Source organism: Oryctolagus cuniculus, chromosome 12 (genome assembly GCF_964237555.1).
Source record: "Oryctolagus cuniculus chromosome 12, mOryCun1.1, whole genome shotgun sequence".
Classification (NCBI taxonomy): Eukaryota; Metazoa; Chordata; class Mammalia; order Lagomorpha; family Leporidae; genus Oryctolagus; species Oryctolagus cuniculus.
In genome coordinates this window covers 87,459,775-87,482,797 of record NC_091443.1, presented here as the reverse complement: position 1 = coordinate 87,482,797, position 23,023 = coordinate 87,459,775, and the positions used below count along the sequence as shown (strand labels likewise).

Sequence of the window (23,023 nt, the reverse complement as noted above, 5' to 3'; positions counted from 1 at the left end):
CAATGAAGAAGGCTTTTGAGACGCCTACATCCCATGTCATGATCCTGTGTTTGAGTTCTGACACCACAACTGCTTCTAGCTTCCTATTAACGCACACGCTATGAGACAGTCTGTCACTGACCAAGTGGCTGGGTCCCTGCTACCTACATGGGAGACCTAGTGTGAGACCGTTCCTGGCTGTTATGGGAAACTGGGGAGCAAACCAGTAGATGGTATATCTCTCCCTTGTCTGTCTTTCTCTCTTTCAAATAAATAAACAAATAAAAAAAAAAAAACCAAGTTTGAACTAAGGTAAAACAAATTAAAATATTTGCCTAAGTAGGACATAAGGACTATATTGTTTTTCTTTTTATCCTTATTTGGGGCTGGCATTGTGGCATATCAGGTAAAGTCACCACCTGCAACACCAGCATCCCATATGGGTACCAGTTCATGTCCCAGCTGCTCCACTTCCAATCCAGCCCTCTGCTAATGGCCTAGGAAAAGCAGCAGAGGATGGTGCAAGTACTTGGGCCCCAACCACCCACGTGGGAGACCTGGATGGAGTTCCAGGCTTCTGGCTTCAACCTGGCCTAACACTGGTCATTGTAGCCATCTGGAGAGTGAGCCAGCAGACAGAAGATTTCTCTCTCTCTCCCTCTCTCTCTGTAATTTGGACTTTAAAAGTAAATAAATAAATCTTTTTAAAAATCCTATTTATTTATTTGAAAGGCAGAGTGAAAGAGAGACAGAGAGGTCTCCCACATGGGTAGCAGGGCACCAGATACTTGGACCATCACATGCTGCTTTCTCAGATGCATTAGCAGGAAGCTAGATCAGAAGCAGAGCTTCTAGAACTGAAAATCAGCACTGAAATGGGATGCTGGCCTCACAAACTGTGACTTAACCAGCTACACCACAACACTGGCCCCTAAAAATATCCTTAACTACTTTTGTTAGGTGTTTTTCAAGTATAAAAGATTTAAGAGAGTTAATGTCTTATCAGTTCTAAGAAATGAACATCATTACCATACTACCAACTAAATTATAGATGGATTTTACACTTCTCTCATCACTCTCATTTCTCTATTCTAATATCCAGTTCAGGATCCACATCACATTTAGTTGTCATTTCTCCTTAGTCTACTCCAATCTGTGACATTTCTTCAGTATTATCTTTCATGATCTTGTCAATCTCTCATTATTAAATTTTCATCCAACAATTTCAGCATCCATTATTGCCTATAGCAATTACTACTGTGATATTCTACTGGTCATTTTTCTATTATCCTCACGTCTCCTACTTTATTTATCAGACTTCTTCTCAAAGAAAGAGTGGTCCCTTCTTCCCAAATGCTTAGTGCATTCAGTCACTCATTTATATGAAGATGGTCTTGTGAATGTTAACTCTATTCTTTGGTTCATAATCTAATACCATAATTATCTATTTTGTTGTTCAGTGTGATATAGTCTTAACTTTTTTTTTTTTTTTTTTTTTTTGACAGGCAGAGTGGACAGTGAGAGAAAAAGAGAGAAAGGTCTTCCGTTTGCCATTGGTTCACCCTCCAATGGCCGCTGCGGCCGGCACACCATGCTGATCCGAAGCCAGGAGCCAGGTGCTTCTTCCTGGTCTCCCATGCAGGTGCAGGGCCCAAGCTCTTGGGCCATCCTCCACTGCACTCCCGGGCCAAAGCAGAGAGCTAGACTGGAAGAGGGGCAACCAGGACAGAATCTGGAGCCCCGACCAGAACCGGGGGTGCCGGCGCTGCAGGTGGAGGGTTAGCCTATTGAGCCATGGCGCCGGCCAGCCTTCTTAACTTTCAAAAACATACACGCTTTGCCTAGGTTTTTTCTTTTCAATCTGTCATCATTCCTTGCACCTGATCATTCTATTCCAGAATGAGCCCTAGTAAATAACTGACTTAGCTGTTTCTGACCCTGCTGGGAGCTGAAAGTGCTAACTTGGCTACTCCATCTAACTGTTAAACTGGGCTCATCACATCTATGATACTGTATTTTTGTGGCCTTACATGAAAAGAATCTGTACTGCAAGTAAAAGCTACTCCCCAAAATGTGTGATCTTGGGTCTGCATTAAACATAGAATCCATGTTCATAAAAAAATAATAAAATAATAAACAAAACACAAATGCTTATAGAATAAAAATAGGTAAATTGCATCTTGCACACTAAGATATAGGAAAGAAAAATAATCAAAAATACAAGGAACACCCATCACCATAGTGATCTAATCAAAATACTGCTGCTTACCTGACATTAGCTTCTTCAGTAGTTTCTGGCTCTTGTTTGAGTCACGCTGTAAAATATCCCTTTCTTCATGAGTACATACCTGTAGTAATAAGAATAAGACACACTATACGGTTTTCTTGATTTAGCGTTAAAAGTAATCTCAAATTCCATATTAGACGTAACAATAAAATAGTGACTGTTGGTGCTTTTTCATCCAAACACACCAAAACATCTATATCCAGCTGAGTTTTGCCCTATCTTTCCATTTCTCTCTTTTGTAACAAGCCATATAAAAACTTATTTCACTGTAAGCCTCCCTGAATGATTTGAATGTTTTTTTTAAAAAAAGTTTAACCTGATTTCAAAGGAAAAATATTTGCCACTGTTGAGAATAAAGAAAAGTATATTTTTTTTAGAAAAAAAAAAGTCTCTTAGTTTTAATCATGAAACCCAATTGGTCAAGAGGAATTATAAGCAGATGTCTTATTAGAATCAGAAAAAGCAGGGGCCAGAACCGTGGCTCACTTGGCTAATCATCCACCTGTGGAGCCAGCATCCCATAAGGGCGCCGGTCTCTAGCCCCAGTTGCTCCTCTTCCAGTCTAGCTCTCTGCTGTAGCCTGGGAAGGCAGTGGAAGACGGCCCAAGTGCTTGGGCGCCTGTACCCACGTGGGAGACCAGGAGGAGGCACCTGACTCCTGCCTTCGGATCGGCGTATCTCCGGCCATAGCGGCCATTTGGGGGGTGAACCAACAGAAGGAAGACTTTTCTCTCTGTCTCTCTCTGTCTAACTCTATTTGTCAAATAAATTAAAAAAAAAAAAAAAAAAAAAAAAAAGAATCAGAAAAAGCAGCAAGGGGCCAGGGCCGGCGCTGTGGCACAGTGGGTTAAAAGCCCTGGCCTGAAGCGCAGGCATCCCATATGGGCACCAGTTCTAGTCCTGGCTGCTCCTCTTCCCATCCAGCTCTCTGCTATGGCCTGGGAAAGCAGTAGAAGATGGCCCAAGTCCTTGGTCCCCTGCACTGATGTGGGAGACTCGGAATAAGTTCTTGGCTCCTGGCTTCAGATCACTGCAACTCCGGCCATTGTGGCCATCTGGGGAGTGAACCAATGGATGGAAGACCTCTCTCTCTCTCTCTCTCTCTCTCTCCTCTCTCTGTGTAACTCTGACTTTCAAATAAATAAAATAAATCTTATAAGGAAAAAGAAAAGGCAGCAAATTACAGTGCCACTAGTGAGAATCAGTCTAGACCTTAAACTATGTATATTTTGTTTCTTTGCCTTAAACATCACCTACCTATAAAATATTGACTCTATTAAGCAGAGAAGATGCTCTGTTTATTGTAAAATCACTGCAATTGTAAAAAAGGGGGCTGAGTGGGGGCTATACTGAGCCTATAAAATTGCAAGACCTCAAGACCTCCCTGCTTTCCATTACTGTTTCTTGAACTGAAGGATTCAATGTACCTAAGAGAAGGCACTGCACTTCCCAGCAATAGCTCAATGGCACAGAAAGCTCCTGCCATAGCTATGGGTCCTTCTCTATTGAATGCTTCCTATGGGAGGAGATTTACTTGGTTTTAAAAAATTTGTTTCGGTAGACACTATTTTTCAGGTCATCCACTGTCTATCAGCTTATTCTGAGTATATGGAAAAATTAAGGGCGCCATCAGAGAAGAAGAGAAAAAAAAAGCAACATAAAATGGATGCCTTTACCAATAGCAAATGCCATTCCTTCTGCGAGCCAATTCAACTGGTTGAATGAGCTAGACAGGTCATTAGGGGTTTACTGCTGCATTCTTGAGGTCATTCTCTCAGACAAGGCAGAGCTACAACTAAGTGGTATTCTGGAAACAGAAGTTATGACCTGAGGATTATGCCACAGTAGCTCTGTTCCCCAAGGGATTTCAGCCACATCTGAAGACTTGATCAAAAATTTTTGACGTTTCAAGCCCTAGGGTTTTTCTGAATTAAAGTTAATCTGATACAAGCCTTGAGTTCCTCAACAATGGATACTCTCAAAACCCTCATCACCACAGGCCTCAGTACTAGGATATAATCTTGGATTTCTGAGTGATCAAATCTCTGATACTAGAGTTCACTGGACATCTTAAGGAAGTAATTTACAAAGAAAAAAGAGAAATTACGAGGGATCTGAGTGTCCACGTGTGTTAGCACAAAGCATAGTAAAATATAAAAGAAACAATTTACCAGAGAGCCACAGAACAAGCAGGGGCCAGAACCCTCTTGTTCACAGACAATACGCCCGCAGATCAGACAGTTATTGATGAGTTTGTGTTTCTGGCCCAGGCAATCACAAGGGTGGCGACCAGGGAGCAGGACTGCAAGCTTGTCTTGTCCCTCTCTGGTGTACAAATTGACAAACTTTGTCTTCTTCTTTACAGAGTTGCTGTTCTCTTGTGCCTAATTGTACAAAGACAACAGAGTATCACTGAATAATTAATGACAATGAACCAAGTCAAAGGGATGAGGGAACCTCAGTTTTGTTCAATAACATCTTAAATACTACCCAAGCACCATGAAAGGAGGAAGGGAGAGGGAGAAATACAAACTGCTTATAATCAAGGGTCTAAAGGAAAGGTTATACTCTAGGGAAACTAGTTCATTAATTGCTTTGCTTTTTCTGCTAGTAGCTCTCAGTCCTTACTAAGGCTGGTTAAAGGTAAATATCGAGGCCGGCGCCGCAGCTCAATAGGCTAATCCTCCACCTAGCGGCGCCGGCACACCAGGTTCTAGTCCTTGTTGGGGCCCCGGATTCTGTCCCGGTTGCCCCTCTTCCAGGCCAGCTCTCTGCTGTGGCCTGGGAAGGCAGTGGAGGATGGCCCAAGTGCTTGGGCCCTGCACCCCATGGGAGACCAGGAGAAGCACCTGGCTCCTGCCTTCAGATTAGCACGGTGCACCAGCCGCAGCGCACCAGCTGCGGCGGCCATTGGAGGGTGAACCAACAGCAAAGGAAGACCTTTCTCTCTGTCTCTCTCTCACTGTCCACTCTGCCTGTCCAAAAAAAAAAAGGTAAATATCGGCCAGTGCCGCGGCTCACTAATCCTCCGTCTGCAGCGCCAGCACCCCGGGTTCTAGTCCCGGTTGGGGCACCGGATTCTGTCCTGGTTGCTCCTCTTCCAGTCCAGCTTTCTGCTGTGGCCCGGGAGTGCAGTGAGGGTGGCCCAAGTGCTTGGGCCCTGCACCTGCATGGGAGACCAGGAAGAAGCACCTGGCTCCTGGCTTCAGATCGGCGCAGCACGCCAGCCTCAGTGCGCTGGCCTTAGCGGTCACTTGGGGGGTGAACCAATGGAAAAAGGAAGACCTTCTCTGTCTGTCTCTCTCTCACTGTCTAATTCTGCCTGTCAAAAAATAAATTAAAAAAAAGGAAAGGTAAATATAGCAGTCAAAGCTATTTATAGTAAGACTCAGTTAGTAGAATGTGAAATTAAAAGAGAAGCTTATTTTGCCACAAAAAAATTGATATCTATATAGTTTTTTTATAATGTACATTTTCCATGTACTTTTTGAGATTTCATATATAGAACAAACTTAAATTGGAGATTGTAAGAACATAGAATGCCTCTAAAAACAGATCATACTCATAGATTTGTAAATATGGACAATAAATAATAAAAATCAGTAAGAAATTTACTCAACCAGGTATCAAAAAAAAAAAAAATGATTAACACACTAGGAAAATGGACAAAAGACCTAAATAAGAACTTCATAAAAAAAAGTTATCCAAATGACACATTGCAAGGAACTTGGGAAACCAGGATGGAATTCCTGGCTCTTCCTGGCTCTTGGCTTCAGGCTGACCCCATCCAAGCTGTTGTGGCAATCTAGGGGTATAAACCAGCAGACACAGGATCTTTCTCTCCCTCCGTCCCTTTTTCAAATAAATTAGCTATTTATTTAAAAAAAGGACCAAGTTACATTAAGATACTTGAAGGATTGAGAGTTGTGCTTTGATGTCTCTTTTTAAATATAGACAGATAAATAGGCAGGTAGATAGATTTACTTATTTATTTGAAGGGCAGAGTGACAGAGAGGGAGAGGGTGAGAGGGTGGGAGGGATGGAGAAAAAAAATCTACCATCTGCTTCACTCTACAAATGCTCACCAGCCAGGGCTAGGCCAGGCTAAAGCCAGGAGCCAGGATCACCATCTCAGTCTCCCACATAGGTGGCAGGAACCCAAGTACTTGGGCCATCAGTGCTGCTTCCCAGGCGTATTACCCAGGCAGGATGGGAAGTGGAGCAGCCGGGACTTGAAGGCGCTTTGATATGGAATGTGGATGTCATAAGCAGCAGCATAACTTGCTGTGCCACAATGCCCACCATCTTTTTAAAAAAAGATTTAGTTATTTGAAAGGCAGAGTGATAATGAGAGAGGGAGAGAGGGACAGCAGGAGGGGAGGGGAGGGGAGGGGAGGGGAGGGCAGGGAAGGGGATGGGAGGGGAGGGGAGACCCTCTATCCACTTCCTTCTCATTGTGCTTAGAATAAAATCCAGGGGATGGTGATACGGTTAAGTCATCTCATATGGGTGCTGGTTTGAGCCCCAGCTGCTCCCCATCTGATCTAGCTCCCTGCTAATCACCTGGAAAAGCAGTGGAGGATGGCTCAAGCCCTTGTGCCCCTGCACCCACGTGGGAGACCCAGAAGAAGCTACTGGCTTCTGGCTCCTGGCTCCTGGCTTCGGATTGGCACAGCTCCGGCCGTAGCGGCCATCTGGGGGAATGAACCAGCGGACGGAAGACCTCTCTCTCTGTCTCTACCTCTCTCTGCAACTCTGTCTTTCAAATAAATAAAATAAATCTTTAAAAAGAAAATAGACTACTAAGATTCACAACAAAATCATGACAAGTCACCTACAGGGTGCCAGGACTGGGAACTACAGCCTTGAAACCTTCTTACTACAGATACTACCGATCCCTTGTGGTGAGGCAGTGGCCTGTGCACAGCAGCTGTGTTTAGCAGCAGCCAATGGCCAGGAGTAGCTGCTCCCCTCATTCTGGGACAACCATAAGTATCTCAGGCATAACTTCTGCAGGGAATTGACTATCACTAGGTATAGAAAACAAGTAGAATTCTGACTTCACCTCATAAATTCTATATTGTTGTGTTTTTTAAAGCTTTATTTATTTATTTATTTGAAAGTCAGATTTACAGAGAGAAAAGGAGAGGCAGAGAGAGAGAGAGGTCTTCCATCTACTGGTTCACTCCCCAGTTGACTCCAATGGCTGGAGCTGTGCTGATCAGAAGCCAGGAGGCAAGAGCTTCTTCTGGGGTTTCCCACACAGGTGCAGGGGCCTAAGGACTTGGGCCATCTTCTACTGGTTTCCCAGGCCAGCAGAGAGCTGGACTGGAAGTGGAGCAGCCAGGACTCGAATTGGTGCCCATATGGGATGCTGGCACTGCAGGCGGTGGCTTTACCCGCTAAGCCACAGCACCGGCTCCTTTTTTTTTTTTTTTTAATAGAAATGTACCCCCAAAACCTTATTAAATTGTGTATCTTTTCTCTTTATTCTTATATTTGAAAGGCAGAGTAATAGAGAAAGAGTTTCCATCCCCCAAATGCCTGCAATAGCCCCCACCTAGAGCCAAAGCCAGAGCCCAGAATTCAACCCAGTTCTCCCACAAGAGTGGCAGGAACCCAGTCACTTGAGTCATCACCACTGCCTCTAAGGGTCTGCATTAGCAAGAAAGTAGCTAGAAGCAGGTATCAACTACAGGCACTCAATGACATCTTAATCACTAAGCCAAATTACTTTATTATCTTAATCACTCCTGGAGAACTATTTTATTAGTTGCATGATATTACATCAAATAATCTTTTTTCTACACCAGATCATCAGGTCATGTCAATTTTTCAAAACTGTACATAACATTGTATAGAACATAAGAGTTTCTTCTTATTCCTGACTACTTCCTAGAGTTCTTCCATCCACTGGTTCACTCACCAAATGACCTCAATGGCCAGAGCTAGGCAAGGGTGAAGCCAGGAGCTTAGAACTGCATCTGAGTCTTCGACATGGGTGGCAGGGACCCAAGTACTTAATCCAACTTCTGCTGCCTTCCAAAGCACATTAGCAGGGAGCTAGATCAGATGTGGAGCAGCTGGGACCCAAACTGCTGCTCTGATACAGGATGCTGGCATCACAAGCAGCAGCTTAGTTTTTTTTTTTTTTTTTAACATTTTATTTATTTGAAAAGCAGAGTGACAGAGACAGAAGGAGAGAAAGACACATAGACAATAGACTGAAAGAGAAAAAGAGAGAGAACGAGAGAATTTTCCATCTGTTGGTTCACTCCCCAAATGGCTGCAATGGCTAGAGCTGGGCCAGGCTGAAGCCAGGAGCTAGGAACTCCATTTGTGTCTCCCACATGGGTGGCAGGAACCCAAGTACTTGGACCATCTTCTGCTGCTTTCCCAGGCACAGAGCAGGGAGCTGAATTGGAAGTGGAGAAGCTGCACTACAATGCCAGCACTAATGAAATTCTTATTTTAATGTAAGTTTATCACCACTGAGTATTTTATTTATAAAAAAATTTTTTTTATTTGACAGATAGAGTTAGACAGTGAGAGGCAGAGAGAGAAAGAAAGGTCTTCCATCTGCTGGTTCATTCCCCAGTTGGCCGCAATGGCCAGAGCTGCACCGATCCGAAGCCAGGAGCCAGGAGCTTCTTCCGGGTCTCCCATGTGAGTGCAGGGGGCCAAGGACTTGGCCATCCTCCACTGCTTTCCCAGGCCATAGCAGAGAGCTGGATTAGAAGTGGAGCAGCTGGGACTGAACTGGTGCCCATATGGGATGCTGGTGCCGCAGGTGGAGGATAATCAAGTGAGCCATGGTGCTGGCTATTTAAAAAATCTTTGACGATTATATAGAAAACATCTCTATGATTTAAAGTATATATTTTTGCAAACTATTTATATATTTATTTATCTTATTTGAAAGGGAAAGAAACAGATTGAGAGAGAAAGAGAGAAAGAGGGATCTTTCATCCACTGGTGCTGAAACTGTAAGAAAATCCAGGTAAATAGATCAACTAATAGTGTTAAGACTGCATCCTGCTATACTCTCTTACCTATGCCTCCATGGCAACCGGGCAGTTCCCAGTGATAGATATATTTTCTGCCAGTGAGTGGGTCCAGTAGGGCTGACAGATTTTCTGTTGGGTAACTCCTTAGCTAATGGCCACTATCGTGTAACCCAATCCGAAAGAGCCAGCCTTTGTGGACTGCTGCTGCTGGGTTCTGGACACCTATGCTGCTGCTGTTGCTGCTGCCTAAATGAAGAATGTCCCATCTGCCTACAGCTCCACAAGTGTTCTTTCAGTTCCCAGCCCTGCATGCCTCAACACCCCAATCAGTCTGACAGCTGGTTCAATTCCCCAGTTGGCTACAACAGTCAGGGCTGGGTCAGGCTGAAATCAGGAGCCTGGAAGTCTATCTGGGTCTCCCACATGGCTGTCAGAGACCCAAGTACTTCGGTCATCTTCTACCACGTTCTCAGGTGCACGAGCAGGGAGTTCAATCAGATATGGGATGCTGGGCGTTGCAATCAGCAACTTAACCTGCTGCCCCACAATGCCAGTCTCCATTTTTTTCTTTTTCTGTAACATAACATTATTTTGCAAACAGTTTTCCATGTTTTTTATATGGTGATTACACTCAGAATTTTTGAGTCGCTACTCTTACATCTTAGCTATTAACTATTCTCTTCTTTTGGGAAATGTAGTTTATCAAATTGCCATGCTTATAAATATGTTTGGTTATCCTAAATGGCCATTGTAAGAGTCAAAAGAGAATGTGCCCTGGCGTGATTCCGTCCTGCATGGCTGTTCTTTGCAGCAGTGGGCGTCTAATCTCCATCCGCTTTCTCTCCCACCCAAGTTCGTCCCTCCATGTCACAGAAGATTCGATGGACATGGACATGAGCCCCTTGAGGACCCAGAACTATCTTTTTGGTTGTGAACTAAAGGCTGACAAAGATTATCACTTTAAAGTGGACAATGATGAAAATGAGCACCAGTTATCTTTAAGAACGGTCAGTTTAGGCGCTGGTGCAAAGGATGAACTGCACGTTGTTGAAGCAGAGGCAATGAATTACGAAGGCAGCCCAATTAAGGTCACACTGGCAACTTTGAAAATGTCTGTACAGCCAACGGTTTCCCTTGAGGGGCTTTGAAATAACACCACCTGCGGTCTTAAGGCTGAAGTGTGGTTCAGGGCCTGTGCATATTAGCGGACAGCACTTAGTAGCTGTGGAGGAAGATGCAGAGTTAGAAGATGAAGAGGAAGAGGATGGGAAGCTATTAAGTATATCTGGAAAACGATCTGCCCCAGAGGTGGCAGCAAGGTACCACAGAAAAAAGTAAAGCTTGTTGCTGAAGAAGACGATGAAGATGACGATGACGATGATGATGAAGATGATGATGAGGAGGAGGAGTGAAAGAAAAGCTCCAGTGAAGAAATCTATACGAGATACCCCAGCCAAAAATGTACAGAAATCAAACCAGAATGGGAAAGACTCAAAACCATCAACACCAAGATTAAAAGGTCAAGAATCCTTCAAAAAAACAGGAAAAAACTCCTACAACACCAAAAGGACCTAGTTCTGTAGGAGACATCAAAGCAAAAATGCAAGCAAGTATAGAAAAAGGTGGTTCTCACCGGCGCCGCGGCTCACTAGGCTAATCCTCCGCCTTGCGGCGCCGGCACACTGGGTTCTAGTCCAGGTCGGGTGCCGGATTCTGTCCCGGTTGCCCCTCTTCCAGGCCAGCTCTCTGCTGTGGCCAGGGAGTGCAGTGGAGGATGGCCCAAGTGCTTGGGCCCTGCACTGTCGCTCCCCCTCTTCACAGAGGAACGACACTAGACCCTGCACTGTTCTTTTGTCTGCTCGGCTCTCCCCGGGTTTACTGCTGGTCCTTCCCGGGTTGGCTACCGATCCTTCCACCTCCGTGGAAGGGCGGTGCCCCCTGCCACTTTCCCCACTTCTGCGGGGGAGCGGCACACCGCCGGCCAGCTCTCTCGGGGGCTGCTCAGTTGTTATTCGGATGTTCCCCTTAGATGTTCCTGGTGCATGTTGTCTCTCTCCTCCTTTATAGTCCTCTTCGACCAATCCCAACTCTGCTACCCACACGCCGAGTACGCTGCTCTCCTCCAATCAGGAGCAGGATCAGCTCCTGCAGGTTACTGGTCGAACTGGAGGCAGCTGTGTAAAAGCTGTTTACTCCTCTCCCAGCACCATATTGTGGGAGAGCAGATGCATAGAATAAGTCTTAATTCCAGTAACTTAGTCTAGTCCGAGTTGCTCCCCACACTGCATCCCATGGGAGACCAGGATAAGTACCTGGCCTCTGCCATCGGATCAGCGCGGAATGCCGGCCGCGGCAGTCATTGGAGGGTGAACCAACGGCAAAGGAAGACCTTTCTCTCTGTCTCTCTCTCTCACTGTCCACTCTGCCTGTCAAAAAAAAAAAAAATAATAATAATAAAAAAAAAAGAAAAAGAAAAAGGTGGTTCTCTTCCCAAAGTGGAAGCCAAATTCATCAATTATGTGAAGAATTGCTTCCGGATGACTGACCAGGAGGCTATTCAAGATCTTTGGCAGTGGAGGAAGCCTCTTTAAAAAAATAGTTTAAACAGTTCGTTAAAATTTTCCGTCTTATTTCATTTCTGTAACAGTTGATATCTGGCTGTCCTTTTTATAATGCAGAGTGGTAACTTTCCCTACCGTGTTTGATAAATGTTGTCCAGGTTCCATTGCCAAGAACGTGTTGTCCAAAATACCTTTTTAGTTTTTAAAGAAGGAACTCCACCCTTTGCTTGGTTTTAAGTACGTATGGAATGTTACGATAGGACACAGTAGTAGCAGTGGTCAGACATGAAATGGTGGGGAGACAAATATATATGTGAAATAAACTCAGTATTTTAATAAAATAGAAAAAAAAGAGAATGTGAAAAAGCTGAATGAAGATGATAGTGGTGGTAGCAGAGGAAAAGGAAGCAGATTCAAAATAAGAAAAGCCATAATAAACAGGTAGAACTGTGCATTCTTTGAGTATAAACCCACACAAAAAAGATTGGAGTTGAAACCTGGAGCACTTCATTAAATATTTTCCCTCTTATTTCTCTCTCAATCTCATCTCTAAGCAAAAATCCCCTTCTAATACTTATCTACGCAGGCTGTCAAAAACAATCTACCATACAGAAAGCAGTAAGTCATCATTATCACTTTCTTTCCCTAAAATCCATGCTTGTGTTGAAGAATTGTCATTCTACACTAATTTGTTTTTTTTTTCATGGATTTTTTCATAGAAAACTTATTTAATAAATATAAATTTCTAAAGTACAATTTTTGGATTATTCTACACTAATTTGTACATTTTGCTCTCTGAAATATATTAGTCACTTTCCCTTTTCCATAAGCTAGAAAGAGTTTGATTCCATAAGTACTTACCTTGGCCAAATCAAAAGGTGTTTTGACCTCTACAGTTGTGTCAGGCTCAGCAAACGCAGGAACTTCCTGTTTGTTTCTCCCTTTCCGGCGACTGCGCTTTAACTGGTCTCCTGATTTTTGACCATCTAGTATTTCTATAAAGAACAAAAGTACAAACACAGATTAATAGCACGATTCACTTGTGAACTTCTTTAGCTAATAACAGAAGGCTATGTTTAATATTTAGAGTCAAGATATGAAATTAGGCAGATTTTGGGGGCCGGCATCCCACATAGGCGCCGGTTCTAGTCCCGGTTGCTCCTCTTCCAGTCCAGCTCTCTGCTGTGGCCCGGGAGTGCAGTGGAGGATGGCCCAAGAGCTTGGGCTCCTGCACCCGCATGGGAGACCAAGAGAAGCACCTGGCTTCTGGCTTCGGATTGGCACAGTGCCGGCTGTAGCGGCCATTTGGGGGGTGAACCAATGGAAGCAAGACCTTTCTGTCTCTCTCACTGTCTATAACTCTACCTATCAAATTAAAAAAAAATTAGGCAGATTTTTAATTAATTATCTTTTTCTTCTCATGTCATAATTAAATTTAAACCATCATTTTTGAGATTGTAATTGGGGTCAGCGTTGTGGTGTAGCAGGTAAAGCTGTCGCCTGCAATGCTGGCATCTTATGTGGGCAATGGTTCATGTTCTGGCTGCTCTACTTTCAAACTAGATCCCTGCTAATGGCCTAGGAAAAGCAGTGGAAGATAGCCCAACTATTTGGGCCCCTGCCACCCGTATGAGAGACTTGGATGAAGTTTCTGGCCACTCGTTTTGGACTGGCCCAGCCTGACCATCGCAGCCATCTATGAAGTGAACCAGCAAATGAAAGATCTTTCTGCCTCTCCTCTCTCTGTAACTTCTCCAAAATAAATTTTAAAATCTTAATTTAAAAAAAAGATAGTCAATGATAAAGAAGTCAACAAAATAGTACTGGCTGTGATTCAGAAGCTAAATTAAAATCTGATATTTTAGATTATATAACAATAATAATGGCCATGGATCATTTAACTCAGTGTTCATCTTTTATATTGTTTAGTCACTTTTAATTGCTTTTTCTACTATAATTTGTCAACATCTTATTTTCAATCAGGTGTATACATAATTGAGGAATATTTCTTTAATCCAAGAATGAATAGCCTACATTTCTTCTGAAGCTACATTTGTGTTTGCAAACAGATATTTGATGATATTTTCCAAGCTGAAAAAGTCTAAATTAGAATAAAATTCATTAAAGATGAGACAAAGTTGAACTGAAAATATGTATACACAATTATGCTTAAGTTAGCTGTAAACAAATACAGGATGGGGGCCGGCGCTGTGGCACAGCGGGTAAAGCAGCTGCCTGCAGTGCCTGCATCCCATATGGGCACCAGTTCAAGACCTGGCTGCTCCACTTCCCATCCAGCTCTCTGCTATGGCCTGGGAAAGCAACAGAAGATGGCCCAAGTCCTTGGCCCCTGCACCTGCATGGGAAGAACCGGAGGAAGCTCCTGGCTCCTATCTTTAGATCAGCGCAGCTCCAGCCATTGTGGCCAATTGGGGAGTGAACCAGCGGATGGAAGACCTCTGTCTCTCTGCCTCTCCTTCTCTCTGTGTATTCTGACTTTCAAATAAATAAATAAATCTTAAAAAAAAAAATACAGATGGGGACCGGCGCTGTGGCGCAGTAAGTTAACGCCCTGGCCTGAAGTGCCGGCATCCCATGTGGGCGCTGGTTCGAGACCCGGCTACTCCACTTCCTGTCCAGCTCTCTGCTATGGCCTGGGATAGCAGTGGAGGATGGCCCAAGTCCTTGGGCCCCTGCACCCACGTGGGGGACTGAAAGAAGCTCCTGGCTCCTGGCTTTGCGGCCATCTGGAGAGTGAACCATCGGATGGAAGACCTCTTTCTCTCTCTGCCTCTCCTCTCTCTGTGTAACTCTGATTTTCAAATAAATAAAATAAATCTTAAAAAAAAAAAGTTTCAGAGTTTGGAGCATTTAAAAAAAAATACAGATGGTAGAAAATAAGTCCTTTAAATCTGCTCATTTACCAGTAATATTTCAACCTTTATTTAATTACATTAACTTACCATCTTTTTTGAAGGACTGCTGCATAGGATCAGAAATCAGCTCCTGATCATTTTTCTGCCATTTATTTATAAGTTCTTCTATGAATTGACCTTTTGGGCCCTCATTTCCCTGGAGTAGATCAGTAACATATTCTCGAATCTCTTCGGCACTCTCAATTGACAGAACATACCTCAGGAGACAAAGATACAAGTTGCTGAAACAAGACTAGTGTATAATACATTTTCAATAATCACAATAGAGATGAAGGTAGTAAAATTAATGCATTAATCTATTAGAGAGCTAAGTACTATGCTAGATGCCAGGGACATAAATTTGATTAGGGCAAAGCCCCCATCTCAAGTAGTAGAAAATCTATCCTTCATATGTATTTAGCCATTAACTGTTTCTCTGTATGTCTGGAATCTAATCAGTCTTCTGAAAGATTGTGGGGCTGACCTTAACACAAGAAAATTTTCTATAACTGCACATCTGCAGTCATAATATGTTACTGGAAACAATATGAATCACTTAATCTCTATATTGAAACATCTAAATTTTCTCTTATTTTTGCAAAAGATATAAAATACACTACAACCTAATTAGTTAATGATTCAACATTATTAAAAACTGTGGAGGGCATTTGGCACAGCAGTTAAGACACAGCCTGGGACACCTGAGTGCCCTGTCACCGCGCCTGGTACCTGGTTAATGCACACAGCAGGTAATGGCCTAAGTACTTGGATCCCTGCCACACAAGAGGGAGACCTGGGAAGAGTTCCAGGCTCCTGGCTTTGGCCTGAACTAGCCCCAGCAGGCATTTCAGGAGTGAACCAGTGGATGGAAAATCTCTCTTCTACTTTGCCTTTCAAAAAATAAAAATAAAAAAAAATTCTTTTTAAAAAGATTTATTTATTTATTTGAAAAGCAGAGTTACAGAGAGGCAGAGGCAGAAACAGAGAGAGACAGAGAAGTCTTCCATCTGCTGGTTCACTCCCCAAATAGCCACAATGGCCAGAGCTGAGCCAATCCAAAAGTAGGAGCCAGGAGCTTCTTCTGGCTCTCCCACAGAGAAAGGACAGAGAGAGAGGGAAGGAGAAAGATCTTCCATCCACTGGTTCATTCTCCAAACAGCTGCAATGGCAGGGCTGTGCCAGGTCAAGGCCAGGAGCCTGTGATTATATCACCAGGGAGCTGCTTTGGAAGTGGAGCAGGAGGGTGTCCAACCAGCACCCACAGGGGAAGCAAGCATTGCAAGGGGCAGCTTAATCCTTTACACCACAATGCCAGCCCCAATTCCCCTAGTGTGAACTGTTCTAAAAAACTCACAACTCTAAGGGATGTCAAGAGATCATTTAACCTTAACCCTGGAGTTTTCAAACCACCAGTTAAGTACAAAGATTTCTAGAAATATTTTGAATAAATATCATTTTAACTGTTTAACAGTATAATAAAGAACAAGTTCATCCAAATATGTTTTATAGCAAATCTTTTTTTTTTTTTTTTTTTTTTTTTTTTTTATTTTTTGACAGGCAGAGTGGACAGTGAGAGAGAGAGACAGAGAGAGAAAGGTCTTCCTTTTGCCGTTGGTTCACCCTCCAATGGCCGCCGCTGCAGCCGGCGCACCGCGCTGATCCGATGGCAGGAGCCAGGATCCAGGTGCTTTTCCTGGTCTCCCATGGGGTGCAGGGCCCAAGCACCTGGGCCATCCTCCACTGCACTCCCTGGCCATAGCAGAGAGCTGGCCTGGAAGAGGGGCAACCGGGACAGAATCCGGCGCCCCGACCGGGACTAGAACCCGGTGTGCCGGCGCCGCAAGGTGGAGGATTAGCCTATTGAGCCACGGCGCCGGCCTTATAGCAAATCTTAACAAAACAGAATTAACCCAAACTGTGGGGCAAATTTTAGTTTGCTAACTCTTGTGTACACATCTTAATATCTTATAAATATGTGACTGATTAGGAAGTTAATATATCTGTACTATTTTTTAAATTCAGGCCACTCACAAAATTGTTCAGGTTAGCACCCTGAGTAATTCTCAATTAGATGCTAGGCAAGGCACAGGCATCGCTTTCATCCTGGTAGAACAGCCTGTTGTGCAATAACTAGTGAACACCCAGTAAGTTCAAGGAATATGATACTATTGGTGGCTCTGGTGCTTATTATAAATTCTGAATCCTTCTCACCTAACTTGTATTTACGATTAAAGACGATAGCAAGTGTTTACCCAGATTTGGGTGCTTCAACTTTAAAACAAATTTCTTATCACTCCACTTTCAAATGGTGTGGATAAGCCTGAGTCTCCAAAATGAGCTATTCAACCACGATGTATAAGAGCCAGAATTTTCTTGACACTGTGTAATCAAGCAAAATCTAACTGGATTCCGAGATGAAGAATACATCTCTGAGGTTCATGCCTACCCTATTTCACACTGTTGAGTCACCAAAAATGGCCTCAATCTTTATATATAACAAGTGATTTTATATTACATATGATAACTTTGCATTTACTTATATTCACAAAAGTCATTTTTCTGTTCTGTTGTAAAAATCTCATTATTCCATTTGACAACATTACACAACTAAAAAAAAGTGTGAAAACTAAGCCTAATTTTGCCTTCAAACAAGGGTAAAGTCAAACCATATAACTTGCATGTTTTTTTTTTTTTAGTCTGTTCCAGGGTTCAAAAAAAAAATCCTTTAAAATAGGCTCTCTTAACGCTCTCTTTGTCAACAAGTATATTTTGCCCCACTTAGAAACTCCCTTTACTTCCTACAAAATTCCTAACATTGCAATGTAGGTTTCAGCAGCAATAAACAAGGAAGCAAACTAAGAAACACCTGAAAGGCTCCCTGATAGAACCCCCTTGTTGTGCAAGTGTTCACCCCGACTCGAACACTTCATCTCCACTTTTCCCAATACTTAGTTCTCAGGGGAAAGCCGTCCTTTCCGGTGAATCTTCCTAGCTTCTCCAGTCTTAACGAGGCCCTTTCTTCCATGCATCCACAACACCTTCCACTCCCCTCTCTTCAGCACTTACTAAAGAAGCAGAACCCAACTGTCCTGACCATCGGAGTTGTCCCAGCACCTGGCGTGCGGGAGCAGCACCAACGAACGTTCATCCAAGGAAGTCAGAAACTGTCAGGTTTACTATCTCCGTTTCACAGTAACCTCAATACATTCAAGGTAAATCTCTGTAGTTATTAATTTTACAGATACAGAGAGGGAAACTGAGTTGCCCAAGCTTCCAAAACTGGTAAATGCCAAGAGAGAGTAGCAGCTGGGACTCCCGAGTTACGAGCTATCTGCATTGGACCACGCCATCCGCCGTTTAAATTCCACGTCCTCTTTGACACGACTCAGACCGCGCGAACTGAAAGGTTCAGAGTAAAGAATTTCCGGAAAGACAGCTTCACTTGCCTCCTGTCTCCAGAATCCCTAAGGAACTAGCTCCCGGGCAAGCTTACAGGTCTAATTATTATGGATTTGGCGTTTTCCCAGTGTATAGGGGGGCCCACTGGCAAATGGTGGCGCCTGACATCCTATCCAAGAAACCAAATTATAAAGGTGGAGGCCAAAATTCGGCGCCCACAGGTCGACAGGAGCGCTCCTCCCCACCAACCCCCGACCTGCTAAAACAATTTCCTCTCTTCCATCAACTTTTCAGTCCTTCCCGCTTCCCCACTCGCTCAGCCAGTGCACACCCCAACCGCCTCGGACCCCAACCGTTTCTCACTGCATGATTTCCTCGCTGACATCCAAGCCGAAAGTTTTCCGCAGCTGCTGGGTGCACCAGCGGACCAGCGGCTCTCCGGCCACCGCCCCAGCCACCGCCATCTTCCCCAGCCGGAACCAGCTGGGCTGGGGAAGCCCTGCGTCCTGCGCCGGACTAGTTCCCTTCGCAACAGCGACCCAGCTCACGCGGGTTCCGCCAGCCTGCGCAGCCCCGCCCGCCGTGCCGCCTCCGGGGCAGGTCCCGCCCACCTGTGCCGCCGGCGGCTTCTTCCCGCCGCCCGGGCGCCCTACGCTCGCACCCAGGCTCCGTCCGCTTCTGATTCTCCTGCATCGTTACGGGTGGGACCCGAGGAGAGCCGCCGGCGATTCTGCTGAGCCGTCAGCTCAAATGCCGATAAAAACGACAGCTTAAAAAAATTTAAAAGTGCAATATTCCGAAAAGTTAGGGACCAGGTCTTGGGTCTGCGCTGGTTTTTCTGTCCATTTAATTCAGAGCTTGTAAGCTATAAGCTTACCCTCTGGTGCTGATGTTTAATACTTCCTGTAGTTTAACACTAGATTCACACTGTTTATATATATATATATATATATATAGTATATATATGTGCGTATATATGAAGGAGATTTTACACACACACACACACACACACACACACGCACCCTTTTCCAGCAGAACCAAGACAACTCAACAGGCATCAGCGAGATTTGTCTTTAATGACTTTCCACATAAATTCTCGACTCCAGTAGTCCAGATTTAAGGGTCATCTGCATTTCCTATCCCGTTTAGCCAAACTTTTCAGGAGCTCATGATGTTTTCTGATTCGTGGTTGGTTTTTCAATATCTTTACAAATTAAACACCCCTCGTTCCCTTTAGGCTATTTAGACTAAGCGATTATATTAAATTGGATGCTGTTTCATCTTTTTTTATGCCAATATTTTCATCGGCATAATCCAAATCATATAAGTGTATTGATTTATATTGAGTTTGGATTGTCTTTGACAATTATCATTAATTTGAAAATGTATAATATTATAACCCTTTTAAGCAAAGCACTTGATAAAGTTCATTGTATTCATTAATAGTGCAAGTTTTGCTCCTTCACAAAAATCAGCTATATTTAGTATTATGTATCAAAATAACTTACCTATTTCTGTACCTGTTTGGTCCAGTAATAAAATATTAATTGCATGAAGAAAGAGACTATTTCTTTTAAATATTTTGCACAATAGGGGCCAGTGTTGTGGTGCAGCAGGTTAAGCTGCCATTTGCGATACCAACATCCCAAATCTGAGTGCTGGTTTGAGTCAGGCTGCTCCACTTTGGATCCAGCTCCCTGCTACTAGTGTGCCTGAGAAAACAGTGGAAGATGGCCCAAGTACTTGGGTCCCTGCCGTGCAAGTAGGAGACCGGAATTGGTGTTCCTGGTTCCTGGCTTCAGCCTGGCTCACCCCTTGGCTATAATAATGGCTATTTGGGAGTGAACCAGCAGATGAAAAATCTGTGTCTCTCCCTCTTTGTTCCTGTGACTGTCAAACAAATAAGTATATCTTTAAAAAAATAAGCATTTTTTTAAAAAAGATCATTTATTTGTTTGATGGGCAGAGTTACAGAGAGAGAGAGAGAGAGAGAGAGAGAGAGAGAACTATCTTCCATCTGCTGCTTCACTCCCCAAATGGCACCAGGGCTGCCACAGGCTGAAGTGAGGAGCCGGGAGCTTCTTCCTGGTCTCCCACGTGGGTGCAGGGGCCCAAGCACTTGGGTCATCTTCTGCTGCTTCCTAGGTGCATTAGGACACTGGGTTAGAGGTGGAGCAGCCGGGACTGGAGTCCTCCAATCCAGGGGTGCTTCACTTCAAAATCCCCACTCCAGCTCCTGGCTTTGGATTGGTCCAGCTGTAGCCGTTACAGCTATTTGGTGAGTGAACCAGCAGATGGAAGATCTGTCTTTCCCTTTCTCTCTCTCTGTAATTCTGCCTTTCAAATAATTAAGTTAATCTTAAGAAAAAAAAAAAAAGCCAGGTTATCTTTTGGTATAAGTTTAGGTGGAAATCTCATTCATACCTACTATAGTTTTTCTTTTTTTAATTTTTAAAAATTATTTTATTTATTTAAAAGACAGAGTAACAGAGAAAGAGACAGAGATAGAGGTCTTCCATCAACTGGTTTACTCCCCAGGTGGCCGCAACAACTGGAGCCAGGAGTCTCTTCCGGGTCTCCCAGGCGGGTGCAGGGCTCAAGGACTTGAGTCATCTACTGCTTTCCCAGGCCACAGCAGAGAGCTGTATCAGAAGAGGAGCAGCTGGAACTAGAACTGGCACCCATATGGGATGCCGGCACTTCAGACCAGGGCTTTAACCTGCTGTGCCACAGCGCTGGCCCCTACAATTTTTCTTAATGCGCTAGGCCTTAAAAATTTTGAGGCTCAAACCATATAACTGTTATTTAATTCTAAAGCAAAACAAAAGCCAACATTTCAATTAAGAATTTTTATGGGGACTAGCGTTGTGGCATACCAGGTTAAGCTGTCATCTGTGGCGCTGGCATCCCATCTGGGCAATGGTTCACTTCCGATCCAGCTCCCTGCTATTGTGTCTGGGAAGGCTTCAGAGGATGGCCCAAGTGCTTGGGAGATCTGGAAGAAGCTCTTGGCTCCTGGCTTCAGCTTGGCCCAGACCCGGCTGTTGTGGCCATTTGTGGAGTGTAGATGGAAGATTGATTTCACCACCATCACCCGCACCCTGTAACTCCTTTAAAATAAATGTCTTTTTTTTTTTAATTATTTTTAAGAATTTTTACTGGGCATCACTGCTTTTTACTTTTCTGTAACATATCTTTCATCACCATCTGTAGGATTAAAAAACCCAAACATACAAAGAAAAACAAACACAATGGGGCCAGCATGTGGCCAAGCCAGTAAGGCTGCTGCCTGCAGTGCTGGCATCCCATATGGGCTCTGGTTCAGGTTCTGGCTGCTCTCTGCTGTGGCCTGAGAGAGCAGTGAAGGATGGCTCAAGTCCTTGGGCCCCTGCACCCACATGGGAGACCCAGAAGAAGCTCCGGGCTCCTGGCCACCTCAGGCCGTTGGGGCCAATCGGGGAGTGAACCAGTGGATGGAGGGCCTCTCTTTCTCTCTCTGCCTCTTGTTCTCTCTCTAAAAGAAAAATAAACACAATTATAGCAAATTGAGGACACTTCATAAAAATTCATGTAAAATGGTGTTTAAAATTAAGTTTGTTTGTCACAAAGTAGTTTTGAAATCTATGTATAATTTCTCAAATATGAGTTTTATATTACTTTTTTGAAGACCCTTTGTATTTAGACTGCCTCTGTATGGAAAGGTATATTTGCAATTCTTTCTAGCAATTTACTTGGCATATGGATTCAGAAAAATAAACTAGCAAGATTTTGCAGTTCTAATATCTGCTGGAATCTGGGATGTGAGTTCAAATCACCCAATTCAGAATCAGGTAGAAGCGTCTTTAAGTGAAAAGGAAATAATGGAATTTAAGAACCATGTGCCTGGAGATAGCGCCTGACCACACATAACAAAGGAATACCCCGGGGCTTGTTGGTCTGGCACTAAGTTGGCTAGTTGGCTGTAACCTTAGACTCCTGGGTTAAGGAAGACAAAGAACAAATAAAACCCAGGCAATTGCCAAAACATTTCCTGTTGTTGATTGTTGCCTGGAACCTTTAATTCTACCCCAAGTGGCTGTTGATTCTGTTAAAGTACCAAGTATCCTATGTTTTTAAAGTTCAAAACATTATTTCATTAGAGAAAATCAATACCCTACTTACACTTAGGATTTTTTTTTTTTCAAGTGAGCAATTAACAGAATACATCCCGGGCAAGTTTAACTGATCCTGTTTTATGCATGACATTCAGAAAGAGAAAATCACTCTCCAGGGGGTATTGAAGTAATAAAACATATGCATAGGAATAGAAAGCAATTATGACTCCCATTCTAGAGTTACCCTTGCTCGCTGTGTGCAAGGCTGTGCCCATTTTAGGAGCTCTGAGAACGTACAGATATAGGCAAGATGTTTTATAAATTTTTATGTGAGCATAGAACTCAGAATTTTTCTTAAGTCTCACATCACCCTGCAAACAAACAAACAAAAAAGCGTTGAAAGTGAATTTTGTTAGCTTCGTTTCCCCGTTCCATTGAAGTGTTTTATTATGGATGCTGTAGATGGGGTTTCTTGCGGGAGTGTGGGAGGGAGGGATTAAAATTCTCAAATTCTTTTTATTTGTGTCAAAAAGTCCACTTAATTTCAAATTTGATTTCTAATAGGAAAACGGGTTAAACAGGAGTTAACCCTGTGGTAACTTTTGAAAGAAAAAAAAATGCTGTAATTTGCTGTTTCTGCTTGGTTTTTCCTAAACGGGCCAATTTCTCTAGTCCGAATCTCGGCACCCACACCTCGGGAACCCCCCTGGAAACGCCCTGGCACCGCCCGCCTGGCGCGGGTACCAATCACAAACGTCTGCGGATTGATGGACGGCTGGAC

The 23,023-nt window shown here is 43.7% G+C and overlaps 1 protein-coding gene and 1 pseudogene across 8 annotated transcripts in view; one reads left to right on the top strand and one right to left on the bottom strand.

Moving 5' to 3' along the window:
• TRIP4 (thyroid hormone receptor interactor 4) overlaps window positions 1-23,023 on the bottom strand; it is a 101,351-nt gene that overhangs the window by 51,096 nt on the left and 27,232 nt on the right. For 2 of the 8 annotated variants that reach the window (XM_017347962.3, XM_008268896.4), the window contains 4 exons: window positions 14,798-14,967; window positions 12,696-12,829; window positions 4,438-4,650; window positions 2,249-2,327 (listed from right to left, as the gene is read on the bottom strand). In XM_017347962.3, the coding sequence (XP_017203451.2) occupies window positions 2,249-2,327; window positions 4,438-4,650; window positions 12,696-12,829; window positions 14,798-14,822 (451 nt within the window). In that variant the 5' untranslated portion in view covers window positions 14,823-14,967. Of the gene's footprint in view, window positions 1-2,248; window positions 2,328-4,437; window positions 4,651-12,695; window positions 12,830-14,797; window positions 14,968-18,511; window positions 18,701-23,023 lie in introns of those variants that run through there. The other 6 variants (XM_017347961.3, XM_070054363.1, XM_002718101.5 and 3 more) reach the window with 5 other exon arrangements.
• LOC100352348 (nucleophosmin-like) lies at window positions 10,116-12,022 on the top strand (annotated as a pseudogene).